The sequence below is a fragment of the Scardinius erythrophthalmus genome (assembly GCF_964197995.2).
Source record: "Scardinius erythrophthalmus genome assembly, chromosome: 5".
NCBI classification, from domain to species: domain Eukaryota; kingdom Metazoa; phylum Chordata; class Actinopteri; order Cypriniformes; family Leuciscidae; genus Scardinius; species Scardinius erythrophthalmus.
The window spans coordinates 32,498,120-32,513,309 of record NC_138225.1 but is presented as its reverse complement, the minus strand read 5'-3'; the positions used below and the strand labels follow the sequence as shown (position 1 = coordinate 32,513,309).

Below are 15,190 nucleotides of genomic sequence, written 5' to 3'. Positions count from 1 at the left end.
GTCCATCTGCAAATGGCACACTGGCCCCAAATTGAATTGAATTACATACAACATATCAAACCAAGAATCATCTGAAAGCAAATAATGATCAGATTGAAAGACCCCAGTGGCTTGAGTTGCATTTCAATCACATACCTGCCAAACAGACTGTCGTGGACCCCGTACACAGAGCACACACTCAGATCGATTAGTCCTTTGGGTTTGGTGGCTCGCTTCTCACTCTCAAAATAAATAAGCTGAGCGTCGTTGCCCTCCAGGATGAAGTATAAGTGCTTCCAGCGCTTGCCCTTACCTGTGGAAGTACAAATGAAAATGTGAAAAAGATGCTTCAGAATTACATTATCTTCTTAAAGGGTATAAACATTTCAGATCAAGGGAACCAAACTATGGGAGAACACCTGATTTATTTATGTCATACATTTGTATGAGACACGCATATACATTTTTGCACAGGGAGCCTGTATAATAAAAGATTTTAGTACACATTCAACTAGCTGAATGCTAAATACGAACAACAGCTGAATGGCAACAAGAAAATGCATCAGAATTAGGTATGGAGTATTGACACGTTTCATGATTCGATTCGATTCACAAGCTCGATTCAATTCTGATTTTGAGATCTATTAATTTGGATATAATATATCAGTTACAGTACATGTAACAAGCCATTTTTAGATATAAATCAACAATCAAAAGTTGTATACAAACAAATGTTTGTTTCATCATTCTACAATGTATAACATTTAAGCAGCGGCTGTCATAACTTGATTTCACAACAGAATTATTCAAACATACATGAAATGATGAAGACATATTTAGCAATATGCTGCTCTCTAAAGTTATTTTCTTTCTAGTTGACTAATGAGCTACGAGCTTTGAATGGCTGAAGTAAATACAACGTTACGTGATTTTACATTGAAACATTGATTGAGTGATTACATGAAACATGATACATTTCAGTAAGCTGTACAGTAACTTTTGTTCATTAATGTTTATTTCATGCAATAACTAGTAGTAAAGAGGAAGAGATGATCAGTTCACATGCACTCTGAAGCACTTTCACTAGTTTGCTTGATGATTATGTAATTATAATGGCATAGTAAACAGATTTGGCTTGCTGTCCATTATTAAAAGTTTACTCTTAAATTGAGATTGAGCATTTAGATTCTTCCCGCTTTGAGAAATATATAGAAAGATAAATGTAGGCTTAAGATGGAGAAGGAGGGATGCTTGAGTGACGACATCGGGATTGTAAGCTAAGGCGCTGCTTATATACCCCTTGGAACATGACTGGATTAGATGAACATGCTCCTCCTGAATTTACATCCTAAACTTTATATAGCCTAGTCACTTCACATTAAAGAGATCCAAAAAAGCATAATATTATTATTGGATGGCAGGAGGACTGCAAATTATTATTTTTTGTTTGCGCATAAAACAGCATAGACTAAAACATTGATCTTGGGATTTAAGAATTGATATTGGTGTATCAAAATGAATATTGATTAAAATTGATTAAATTATACTGTCAACTCAGCCCTAATCAGAACTGTGTGAAATTCATTTTCAAATGCAGAACACTGAGGTACTGTATATTTACAACAATGCCTGAGCAAATACATCAAACTCATTTATTTATGTCTTCAATAGTAACAATTTAATTTGAGCCTTTATAATACAACCAGGATCTGAGATCAAATGATTTCAGTACACATTAAACCACCTGAATATTAAATACAAACAACAGCTGAATACCAACCAGACAAGGTGCCAGAAGTAATTCAGATTCATACCCTTTGATCAGTGAGAACACCCCACAGAGCGCCAAATCTCTTATTAAGCAAAGCCCCTGTCATTGAACTGGACAGCTCTATGTGTTCAGGTAAACGCTTTGCTTTTTGTTCTGCGTAGCTCATCCTGAGCGGTCTATGAAGAGCCTTGCTGAGCGTTTCTCAGGTGATCAAAGACTGTCAAGGTTTGACAAAACCACACTCAGATGGGGCTTATGTGCTACAAATTACCCACATCCTCTCATGATCAACTCACTGAGACAGATTGAGCACTGAATACAAATGTACTGAGTGTCAAACAGCCGTATATGTTGATAGCCAGTAAAAAGTCAATGGATGCAGTTGGCTGCATAAAAAAGTAGCCTGTGGTACCTTTGTTGAAGAGAAGATATCCTTTCTTGACAATGTTTTTGTAGAAAGCATCTTTTGTTTTCCGTCGAATAGTGTTATATATTTCTCTGCCATCAACCACGTCTGAGAGGACTTGTTCTTTTTGCTAAACGGCAAAATAGACACAGTATTATGCTCGGTGTTGAGATGATCTTCAGCGATATCTGAGCTTATTGGAATGACCTTTCATTTACCTGGACTGAGACAGGATCTTTCAGAGTGTAGCCCTCCACGATCTGCTCTTTTCGGTAACGTTCGATAATATCGTCAACACTGCCAGGAAGAGCATTATTCAATTAGAGACCAGCTGGATGTAAAGCTGAGTGATTTTTCATTACAGTGTGCAAAATTAAAAAGTATTACATTTTAATTAAATCAGCTCTGAGGCACAATATACGGGACAGGGTTTAATATATAAAAAGCTTTCAGACAGGCAGCAAAAATCAGAATTTTGGAGCATATGACTGAAACTCTTTAGTTTATTTGGAGTGTTAAAAGAAATTATGTTTGCCGGTATATTAATATTTTATTATGTGTATGCACAAATTATTCAACTTTGTATGTAATAATCAAACGCTTAAGTGAGGAGTTAGTTTGTATTAGAATTATAATAGTAAGAAATGTGGAACCATCTTGCAACCAAATCATTAATTTTATTTATAATATAATAATTACTATATATATATATATATATATATATATATATATATATATATATATATATATATATATGATAGGTTAATGCAAACACTGCTTAATACTGCATAGCAGATAAGGTTATTAATGCTGTCCTGATAGATGGGAAGGTGCTTCAGAGCAGGATATAAGTTACAAGCGGCCATTTTCAGCCAGATACAACACAAGCAATGTCAAGGCACTTTAAAGCCTTTGCCTGCAGTCCTACCTGTTATAGTACCGCCCTCCCATCATGTACTGGTTGTTGGGAGTGGGGCTAATCTTGAACCTTTGGATGTTTTCATTGGTACGAAAGAAGAGGGAGTAGTCGCCTGGTGTGTTGTCTGACGGCCTGACCAGAAAGCTGCAGACCTGGCCAACTGGACAGCAGAGAAACAAAGTCAGAAGTGCTTTTGAGTAGATTTAAATAGCAGATATGAAATAATAACAGCTTCTGTACTACTTTAACATAATAAATAATCTGTGCCCCTTTTAGGTTTGCAAATATTAAAAGTTTGTAATTATGCTAATGCATGTGAGTCTGGCCAAATATGACAAATTATGCATATAATGCCCTTTTATGATGCATTTAATGCGTTCATAAATCAAAAGTCCTAAACACATGCGCAATTTCATGATTTAAAGGAATAGTTAGCCCAAAAGTGGAAGTTATATCACCATTTAGTCTGTTCCTCCAACAAATCTAGCAGTAAATAAACTGATAGGCCAATAATTATTTTGGCTAATAAGAGATAAAAGAGTAATGTATGATAACTGACCATTCAGTATGAAAATTTGATATTCACTTAAGTACAATATATTTTATTTACAGTAAACTTAAACATCTTTAGCTTTCTGAAGTGCTTTAATCTGCTGTGTCTTCTTTATAAAAAAAAAAAAAAAACTGATCTTAGGTCTGTATTCCAAAGCATTCATGAATTACAACCCTTTAAGTCTGAATAGTGCATTTCCACATCTATGTTAAAAAGGGGGATATGACAGTTAATAGGTTTTAACTGTTAACTTTAAGTGGGTATTCGATGATGCAAAGGTAATCTAAATGTAAATATATGGGACACAAGCATGAACAATTACATTTTAACTAACAAAAATTCAAATAAAAAAAATTGTAAAATAATTCGAAATTTTCATTTTGGAAGGAATTATTCCTTAAATTACGCATATGCTAGTGAAATGCATTGAGCACATCACTTAAAATTACCTGTCAGGTTTATTTTTTTTTATAATATGCTCATTACACAAACATGCAATAGCCAGCATTTGATGTCACGCTCATGTACCTGTCATTAGCAGGTTGTACGCCTCTTGTTTGCTTATCTTCCTGTGGTACCAGCTATGAAGATAGAAAAGGAAAAACAAAGGGAAACAGGAAATGAGACACAAGTAAGCAGGGCAGAGAGGGCAGCACCCCAGGCCCTGTGAGTCAGGTCTGAGTCAGAGCAGTCTAACACGGTCACAGCACAAGGGATCAACTCTGATCAGATCCACAGCCTCAGGCTCAAACCCTCTCTTTCATACTCAGGAGTGTAGCATTGCTCTCTACATCTGACAGATGTTTCTTCTGCCATGGCACACTGAACTAACTAAAACAAACTGTGCAGAAGAGATACACATGTGAAGCTAAACAAAGATGGCAGCAGAGAAAATAATCGCTTCATGATTCTGAGCAATTTAGTCTGGTCAGTTTGGATAGGATTATATTAACCTACACTGGTACACGTAGTAAATGCACCATTATGAGCGCAAAAATCATGTTTCTCCATTGACAGCCATTCAAAATTAACCATTAACCAAAAAGAAATAAAGAATAATAATATAAAATATTTCATGATATTATAGTAGATGTTTTAATAGTGCCCATGTTTTGAGGGCTATTAAAAATGCAACAGAAATGCTGTTTTATACTACATGTACTTACATTTTTCCCTCATGTGGATCCTCTTCTCGTCCCTGTGAACATATTCAAAGTAAATTATTTAATGTGCAAATTATCACTTAAATCTTTGTAAGGAGTATTTATAGGACAAAAGCTCAGGGACACTTACCACCTCCTCCACAAGATCATCCACGATAAGGCCCTGTTCTTCTGTCCGAACATTGGTCACCCACATCCACCCATCCTCCAGTCCATTGTGAACGATAAACATGTCTCCTTTGAGAAAACTTGAGACACACAATAAAGTAGAAAAATAAACAATGGAGTGAAATGACAAAATAATTCTCAATAAATAATATTTAAAAAAATATATATTATAAGGATATAAAAAGTTATTTGATCCTTTTAGATAATCTTTTTGAAAACCAGCATTTTGAATGTAAAAGTAACTATAAATGTGACTGGCAGAAAACATCTGTTTCTCAGATAACGACGTTACTGGAGGGTCCCTGTGGGAAGTAATACTTTTTGATATTTTTAAATTGCTGGTGGCTTAAAATGCTCCAAATGTTATTTAAAAAGGGTCTTACATTTAGGGTGGGAATTAGTCTGTTACACAGGATTTTCCAGCTTTTCTTGCAATCTAAATTGCTTTCCTGTAGTTACTTTTGGTAGCTTCCTGTAAGTGCCACTGCACACCACAGAGGAAGATTATGTGAACCAACAGCTCAGGTGAACCATCTCAATCCTGGTCCTGGAGTAGCCCAGCACTGCACATTTTGGATGTCTCTCTTATTTAACAAGTGATTTCTATCAGCAACTCATTACTAGAGGCACCAAGAACTGCCCCGCATCCGAATATGCCTGCTTAGCATGTGAAATGAGAATCCACCCAACATTCTGAAGTCTGACGGACACTTTAATATTGCATAAGGCAACAGGTAATTCATCTTATACATAAATGGTGGGAAACAGAGACAAGGCTGACATTGAAGGTCACATGGTGGATGCATGTGTCTGAATTGTATTAATACTACACAGGCTCATATAGTTGGATGGCGAAATGGATGGAGTGGTATTACTGAAGTACTGAATTAATCATGATTTTTCTCATTTGAGAAATTTATTTTTACATTTTATCAGAATTATTGCACTTTCACGCAAGCACAAATCAAGAGAATGCCAAATTATATGCAGGATTTTACCTCATCTGGTTATTTGAATTATTATATTTGTCATATACATTAAGGTTGGTCACACTTAGCAGGTTTGGTTCAATTAAAACAAACTGGTTCGATTACTTTGTTAGTGTGGTTTATTTGAATAAGTGCCACGCTAACCCTGGTGCGCACAAAACAGGAGGACCGAAACCCCTAAAAAGGGGGTTCCAAACAAACTTGCGTTTTGACTAAAATATGAACGCAACACGGACCAAAGGCATCTTAGAGAACCAAAAACAGGATATAATGTCACAAGATGTGACCCTAAAGAAGACAGAATGCTCAAGAATGCCAGGTTTTCCTCATCATAAGAGCCCCATTGCCCGTTACAGTTCAGTACAAGCTTCTGAACCGTGTTTCCTTGCAGTAGATCTTCATTTATGTACAACACATTTTATAAGCTCTTTGTGAGTTTTCAGCTGGTAAAAATACCATCATATGTATGCAAATTCAACGAGCGCATTTAGCCCAGTGCACAGTATTGTTTTGGATGTTTGGTGTAAGTTCCGTTGAAAAATATAACAGATAAAAGCAGTTTCTTTTTTTTTTTTTTGTATCTTTAGGTTCAGTCTTAAAACTGACACTGTGTGAATGATAAGCGAACCAGTACTAAATGTATGAACTAAATGCATGTTTTCTTTTTGGTCCAATATCGCAGAAATGCTTAATTAATGAGAAGCAGAAATCATGATTGCAATTAAAATATGATTAATCGTGCAGCCTTTGTTTCAAACATTGAAATGGGTTTAAATTCCATTCCCTCAAACAGGCAGGACACAGTTAGACACTTCAGACTGGATTGTGAAATATGAGATATGATGACTTTTAAGAAGGTTTTTCTACCTGATCTCATCAGTATCTGGCACTTTGGTGTATGGAAGTATGGCCCTCACTCTTCGCCTGTCCTCCACCGGCTGGAAGGAGAATAAGAGGTTATAGCAACGCCACAAGGACAATTGCACATACTATGATGATCAGCACTGAACGATTAACAAAATGCAATCCTGCTTCTGGATCTACAACCTTAGATATAGCAACAAATAAGTAAAAAAAAAACCTGTTGTCATTCGAAAGTCTGATCGTACCTCTGGGGGAGCCACTGGAGACGACAGTTTTTCACCTTTAAGTAGGCAAGACACATAGCTGTAGTAACCAATGAGGTCTGACAGGGACGAGAAGCGTCGTCCACCGATGTAGTAATCTCCACACATCGCAATGATCCTGAACACACACACAAAAAAGAAAAGTGTTTTGCCTTACTTGATTAAAATGATAATGCCTGACTGAATTAGACTGACATTTACTGGATTAAAGAATTTACTTCTGTGACTGAGTCATTCCAAATACATTCAACAGGAGCACAACAGCACTTACAGTTGTGTAGACGAATGAAACTAGAAGCATGTGTCATGGAGAATAAGATACATTTATTACTACAAGACTTTTGTTTGTTTGTTTGTTTGTTTATTGCTTGTTTCTTTATGAAAAAAACCACAACTTTTCAGAATGCCGCAAGCACACAGCAGGTCATAAGACAAGAACCAGCTTCACCCTTTCCATAACAACATTGAAAGCTTATCCAAAATGGATGAACATCTGATGATAGCTGTACAGTGCAGGGTTTTTTCTTATCTCCATAAATATATCTAGTAGCAGAGCTCATGCAAGGGCTAGAAATCCATTTATCCATTGCTGAAACTTAATTGTCTTCATGGAGAACGCTGCCCATGATTGCTTAGCAATGGCATCTACTGCAATTATCTTTATGTAGGTATAAATCAACGATCTATTTCTCGACTTCAAAATGTTACAAAATGCTGTGGCTAGACTTCTGTCGGGTGTACGCAAGTGTGATTACATTACCCTGGTTTGAATGACCCTTCATTGGCTTCCTGTCCATTACAGAACTGATTTTAAGATTATTTTATTTGTTTTAATCTTTGAATGGACTGGCACCTACTTATTTGTCAAGCCTTTTGTCCATATACAACCCATCGAGATGCCTCAGATCTTCTGATCATAGGCTGTTGACCGTTCCTAGGGCAAGACTAAAATTGAGAGGGGATTGGGCTTTTTTATGTTATTACCCCTAAACTGTGGAATAATAGCCTTCCACTGTGTGTTAGAACTGCTCAAAAACTTTCACATTTTTAATCTAAACTAATAACTCATTTGTTTTTCTTGGCTTTGAATGCATTTTAGAGATTAATATAATCTCTTTTTATGTTGTTAAATATGTATCAATGTAAAGCACTTTAGTCAACTTGAAGCTGTTTTAAACTGTGCTCTAGAAATAAATTTGACATTGAAAAATTATTAAATGTATACTACCATTCCAAAGTTTGGGGTCATCAAAATATTATCTCTTTTTTTTTTTTTAAAGAAATTAACACTTTTATTCAGCAAGGATGTATTAAATTGATCAAAAGTGACAGTAAATACATTTATAATGTTACAAAATTTTTCTTTCTATTCATCAAAGAATCCAGTCAAATTGTATCAAAGTTTCCCCATAAATATTAAGCAGCACACTTGTTGTCAACATTGATACCAATAAGAAATGTTTCTTGAGCACAAAATCAGCTTATTAGAATGATTTCCGAAGGATCATGTGACACTGAAGACTGGAGAAATGGATGTTGAAAATTCAGCTTTGCCATGACATTTTAAAATATATTAAAAAAATTGAATTGTAAAAATGTGGTAGCTAGGGTGTTCTTGTTAGTTACTTTACTGGTCCAGGTCACCGCTAAGTCTCTGTAATATTCTGTTCTAAATATAATTGAGGCATCAGTCATATCAATAGTAGATACAGTGCAGGACCATGTACGTTTAATAGTTAACAAAGACTATTGTACAACAACTGCCTGCTTGAGGGGACATAACATTTTGTGAAATGTAAAGGGGTTTGTGCGCATTAGTGAAACTGTATGATCCAGTCAGCACTGCTCACCTGAAGTGATTGACCACATTGGTCACGCTGAGAAAGGACAGTACGAAGGAGCCAGGCCGGCGGTCGCTTTCCCTGATGAGGTAGCTGCCCGGTGTCCGAGCCTGACGCAATCGCTCTTCTGCAATGGTTCTGTCCAACATTCCATGGTACCATCTGAAAGAAAGCAAGAACAGATCAAGGAGTTAGTCAGCAATAAATCAGATTTTAGTGTCTTCCTCTATTTGGTCCATCAGCATCGATGTTAATGCAACCCTGAATGTAAATGCTGAAGTAGGTTTTTAAAGGCTCTTTTTGGCATGCTGACATAAGCCTATATTTAGTTGATCTTATTCCAAATTACTTTGCAGATTTTTGAAAAGCTTTTGCTATAATGCAGTAGCTCTGTAAAACGAGACTTGCAGAGATTGCATTGGATTTTTTGGGAGTTTTTAAAAAAGACATGCATGCAAGCCGCCCTCTCACTCCAAAGAAATGTGACAGGGCTCCGGCTGCTGAATTTTTCTCTTGAGAAAAACTCATGCGGAAATACTGAAAGTGAAATCTTGCTCTAAAAAGGTGCCTTAGCACAGCGAGAAATTTTAAAAAGGTTTTACTGCAGAGCCTCAGCCATTAAAAACATGAAGGTCTCTAAATTAAACAGTAGCTTTTCTAACAACACTGGTTAATGTTTCAGAGATTTGAGATCCCTGGAGAGAAAAAAAGAAAAGAAAAAAAACTTCTCTGATTCTGATTTTGTGTCTGATTTTAGTGTTTTGCAACAGGAGGTCAAGACTGAGCTGATGTATATTTAACCCTACAAATATACAATGTATACATTGTGTCATGTTAACATGGATAGACAGATGGAGACTGCACATAAACCCACTGTATCTCTGATAATCGAGATAAAACAATTATTTTGCCCCATTCTGTCCCTGTCTAGTGGTGTGCTTTCGCTCCGCCTCAAAAGCCCAATCTTAACGTGCAAATCAATAACATCATGTAACATGACTTTCATTAAATAGGACGTGCTGAGGACGGGTTTATGTGCAGTCTCAGTCTGTCTGTGTTGAATTCCTCTTGCAGTAATCATTCCTCGTCGTCCTTTGTCTTTAGTTATGAGCTGTTTGGTTGCCAAATGCTCCAACTGGACTGCACATTGCAGATAAAACGAATAAAAAAATTTAAAAAGTAAACCTTTTTGCAAGTAAAGTGATTATCCAGTGGGTCCTGCAGTGCCACTTGTGCACACGGTAATGTAGTTTGGTCTGCTTACTTATTTGCTCTCAAAATAATAGGCTACTTTGTCTAAATGAGAAACGGTTTAAAATAAGGATCTCTACAGAATAAGATCATCTTGCGATACATATGTGACCCTGGACCACAAAACCAGTCACATGGGTCAATTTTTTGAAATTGAGATTTATACATCATCTGAAAGCTGAATAAATACACTTTCCATTGATGTATGGTTTGTTAGGATAGGACAATATTTGGTCGAGATACGACTATTTGAAAATCTGGAATCTGAGGATGCAAAAAAATCTAACTATTGAGAAAATCGCCTTTAAAGTTGTTGTCCATTTTTTGTTCGCGATTGTGCTGCATTTACTCACAAAAATAAATGTTTTATATATTTACGGTAGGACATTTACAAAATGTCTTCATGGAACATGATCTTTACTTAATATCCTAATGATTTTTGGCATAAAAGAAAAATCGATAATTTTGACCCATACAATGTATTTTTGGCTATTGCCACAAATATACCTGTGCGACATGTGACTGGTTTTGTGATCCAGGGTCACATATACAGTAGGGACACATTGATATTACCTACATTTTGGCTGATACTGAAGCACGCAATTTAATTATATTCATGTCATGGCAAATAACCAATAAATGACTGAAAATTCAAAACTATTTCATCTATTAAAATTAAAAAAACAAAACACTAAAAACTTAGCCTAGAAATCTAGACGCACCCTAGCGGCAGCAAAATGTATTTTGCAGCCAGGGCAGTCTAGCAACTCTCCATAGACTTTCGAGCTGCAAAAACCTAAATTGGGTCAGGCCAATCACGTCGCATATAGAGTAGGCGGGGCGGGCTTAACATATGACGACAGAGTTGCGACGGTTACCTGCTGCTACTTGAAAACAAAGAATGACGGCTGCTGGAGAACAGTCTTTCGAATCGGCTTTGGTCGCGACTCTGGAGGACTTGGAGTTAAGTTTTTCTTTGAGAAAAGAGCAAAGAACGGCACTTAAGTCATTCTTAAAAAAAGGAAGATGTGTTCGTCGTTTTGCCGACCAGATATGGCAAAAGTTGAATCTATCAACTAGCTCGGCTGTTGGGAAAACGCTCTGGTTGGTTGAAGCGCTGTCCTATTGCGTGCAGAGGGAATTTGAAAGACAGCCGTTTATCTCGCCCCTCGGATTAAACCGCGTCTATGGTGAGTTTCCAGACCTAACATCTTGATGTAGGTCTGGCTTGCCAGGCTACTAAAAACTAGAATAACATGATAAATGTACCCTGGAAATCCAGAGTTCTCGTGAGAGCACAAGGTGAATTTGCTCAGCGACTTTACTCTGGCGTCGAGTAATGATGCTCATTAAATATGCCCTTGTATCCGAGCTGCACCAATCTCATCGGGTTATCTGATATAGGCGGGCCAGAGGTGAGCTAAACAGATGACGACAGCGCTGTGACTAGTAAACATTGCAAGATGGCTATGGATGAGCAGCAGTTGTTTGAAACGAATTGATCCTTTGTAAGAAGTGTGTTTTTGCTGTTTTGCCGACTGGATATAGTCTAATCTACCAGTTAGCTCCGCTGGTAGCTAAGGTATGGGGCTTGTTGTGATTGGTTTGAGATTTTTAAATGCATGCTTGGTCATCATACACAAAAGATGATATTTTGAAGAATGTTGGTAACCAAACAGTTGATGGACCCCATTGATTTCCATAGTATTTCTTCCCCATACTATTTGGTAGTCAGTGGGTGAACTGGGTTTTGGGTGAACTATCCCTTTAAATATAGTGAAAAGCAACCCTTCATGTAAAAATGTTTGTCCAATCCTGAAATAAATAATTCTAATCTGGTTTAAAAGTCAAAAGGTCCTTATAAAAACAAGCCAAGCAGAAGTCTCCAAATCTAATAATGATTTTGCATTTTCACTCTTGTTTAGGGTATAAGACCATATGTAATCTTAAGTTTTTCCATAGAACACTCTTTTAAATAGAATAAAGATCAAAAACATCTAAAACTGTGAAAAACTTCACTGTATGCACGTATATGCTTACACTTTGTTTAGACTCAATTGAGCCCCACAGTTAATTTCGTTCAGACGCATAAGAACAGCAAGACAATTAGCACTGCAAACATGGGCGAAAAATACATCAATTAAAGCAAGAAAAAAAGAAGTCAGCACATATAGGCCTATGTGTGTTGTTGATGTGGTGAAGAGGAAATGATGGTAAGTGAATGGAGGAGGTGATAGATGAGAGTGAGACACAGGAACAACTGATATTTTCAGAGTCTTGCTCATGTTGAAATGTCACACTGACTGCAGTCTGCATAACATCATGTGGGCATGCAGCCCTCCCACACTCAAACTTATTGTGTTCATGGGGAAGCATATGCACCAGTGAGTTTCATTTGTGCTGAATGTCAGTTTTCGGTTTAGATTTTCAAAAGTGTTGCTCAGTGTACAAGAGATGCTGCAGATCAACTTTTCACATTTCTATACTCTGTGTGTAATAAAATCCAAAAGAAATTTGCCAAACTGCTCATGGCGGTGTGTCACCAAGGCACTGGTTTGTGGTTTCAACAAATGTTGCTTGTCTATACAAATGGACTTAAAAAAAAAAACGGGATGCAGGTCGGTGAAATAGACAGCGTTTTATTTTTTTTTTAAGTTGAACTTCTTTCAACTTGAGCGCAGTGGCATAGCGGAACGCAATTTCTACCGAAATTAATCAAGATTCTGATTATAGATTCAAGATTCTGATTCTGATTATATAGCGTTTCATTGGAATGTATTTAACAGTTTAATGAGCAGTGCATTTGAAGATCCTAAATATGTAACACTCGATCTAGACTTTTTTTTATCTAGATCAACAGTAGGGCTGCCCCCGACTAATATGCCCCCGTCCTTCATTTAAAGGCCCACTGAAGTGCCTTGAAACATGCAGTGTTATTCAATGTGTTGACGCAACTTCCAATGAAGAAGAAAGACAGGGCAAGACATAGAGCAACTCCTCCCCTTTTTTAAAATAGCCAATAGCGTTTCGTTTATATCACAGCTCGGCCAGAGCAGTTGACCTCGGCAAAGCCACAATTGACAGCTTATGACAGCCACGTTCTAATAGATTCCCTTTTAGATTTAATATGAAACTGTTATTAAAACAAAACTGTAATCAATCATGCTGATGATGTGTAGTTTAAAAAGTGAGCTATTTATGTTGGTGCATGGCACCGGTGTTATTTCTTCTACTCGACAGTGTCGTTTCTAATGCAAAGTCTGTCTAATATTTTCTCTCCTAACCTCCTCCATATTTCTTTAAAATATAGCATTCTGTGTAGAACTCAAATGGGTCTGATACATTTTGTGGTTCTCTACCGACTCGCGTATGATCCACTCTGTGCTATCGTGTCTCTGGACCAGAGCAGACTTTGTGCATGCTGAGGCAGTTCGCCTGACACTAACGTGAAAACAGACTTCATTCGCCTCAATGGAAAGCATATTTAAACTGTCTGAATCATTCCCCATCCCTTGTTTAGTGTAATATGTTCAATTTACCACAGAGAAAATAGTAATTGTGTGTACAAGTGACCGATTTCAGCCGCAGCTTCAGCATTTATTTATAACGTAGGGGGCGGGACGCTTTAGATTCTAGAGAGCATTTGACTGGACAGGAAATATGATGAGAAGCTGAAGTGCAGAGTGATGTCATCAAAATCATTGATCCATATTTGTGGAAATGAGAGACTAGTTTGAATGCTTATATCTTCTAAATGTGAATTTTGTAATTGTTTTGGAGCACACTAGCTTTTTTTAACCATTTAACTAATTTTAACTATCTAATATGCACCTAAGCGCACATTTATCTAGATTCACATTAAAGATAGAGCAAGCGGCCATGAAAGTGATTAACTTACATACGTTTTAAATAATAAGTCGTCTAATTAAAATTTAGTCAACCAAACCTTCTCGTCTACTAAAATTTAGTCGACTATGAGGGGGCAGCTTGAAATTTGCCATTATTTAATATTATGTATATTTTGGCTTCACAAGCAAAGATGTAGAGACAAAAAACAAACAAAAAGGAATTAAGCAAATGTAGAAAGCATTTGCATGTCTTTTTTCCTCTGCAGGAGTGCGTTATGCGAGCGCACCAAATGAACTCTGCATTGCTCAGGTGTGCATGAATGAAAGTATAAACAAGGCCGAATTTGCATAAATTATAATTTTTTATATATTTTTACTATTGCATAATACTATAATATTCATACTAATATTTGTAATTATAACAACAACAGTAGTTAGTATTACCGGTATATAATATATTCCTTTGTTCCAAAACAACCTCAGTGTGAATGAAAAGTGGACTAAAGTGGTCCTAAAACAGATGTAAATCATAAATATTTAAAATATTATTATTAGCCTATTCATGTCATTCTACCCCTGTACAATATTTGTTTGCAAAGTCATTCTAAGTTAAATGTGAGTACATTATTTCTTCAAACAGTGTTGTGTATTAGGCTTCCACTGTAAGTGACATGAACAAAACGGATATTAAATTACAACTATTTGTATGATGAATAATCATCAGCAAAAATGTTGTCATCATGTCAGTCCCAAGCTCGGTCTACAACACATAATATGCAATCCAAAATGTAAAATGAGAAACACACTTGGTCATATAAACTATTGACCCATTTTATCAACCACAGTGATACAGACTGCAGGCGTAATTTGCATACTGCAGGCCTAACTAGGCTAAGCTCCTCTTCTCTATATATTAATTTATTGAATAGACAGGCTCTATGAAGCAGTCCTTTGAGTAAAACTGCACCGTTAGCAGAAGGACAGTCCCTCATAATTCCCAGAGGCTGCGTTTTCTCCTCAGCGGGACTGCCTCGCAGCTTTCTACGCTATAAAAATGACATCAGCAATACAGGGTTATTAGCACACTGGATAACGTGCTCTATTAAAACTTCTGTGGTCAAATGAATCACAGGCTGCTGAAAACACAGATCTGTGAAACGGGTGAAGAGGAAGAT

At 36.7% G+C, this 15,190-nt stretch overlaps 1 protein-coding gene across 2 annotated transcripts in view; it reads right to left on the bottom strand.

The window, feature by feature from the left end:
- Positions 1-15,190, bottom strand: part of rasa1a (RAS p21 protein activator (GTPase activating protein) 1a) — a 61,880-nt gene that overhangs the window by 30,513 nt on the left and 16,177 nt on the right. For both annotated transcript variants that reach the window (XM_081365828.1, XM_081365829.1), the window contains exons 2-11: positions 8,926-9,078; positions 7,058-7,193; positions 6,816-6,886; positions 4,922-5,039; positions 4,795-4,826; positions 4,157-4,209; positions 3,085-3,235; positions 2,375-2,453; positions 2,163-2,286; positions 136-292 (exon numbers count right to left, since the gene is read on the bottom strand). In XM_081365828.1, the coding sequence (XP_081221954.1) occupies positions 136-292; positions 2,163-2,286; positions 2,375-2,453; positions 3,085-3,235; positions 4,157-4,209; positions 4,795-4,826; positions 4,922-5,039; positions 6,816-6,886; positions 7,058-7,193; positions 8,926-9,078 (1,074 nt within the window). The remainder of the gene's footprint in view (positions 1-135; positions 293-2,162; positions 2,287-2,374; positions 2,454-3,084; positions 3,236-4,156; positions 4,210-4,794; positions 4,827-4,921; positions 5,040-6,815; positions 6,887-7,057; positions 7,194-8,925; positions 9,079-15,190) is intronic.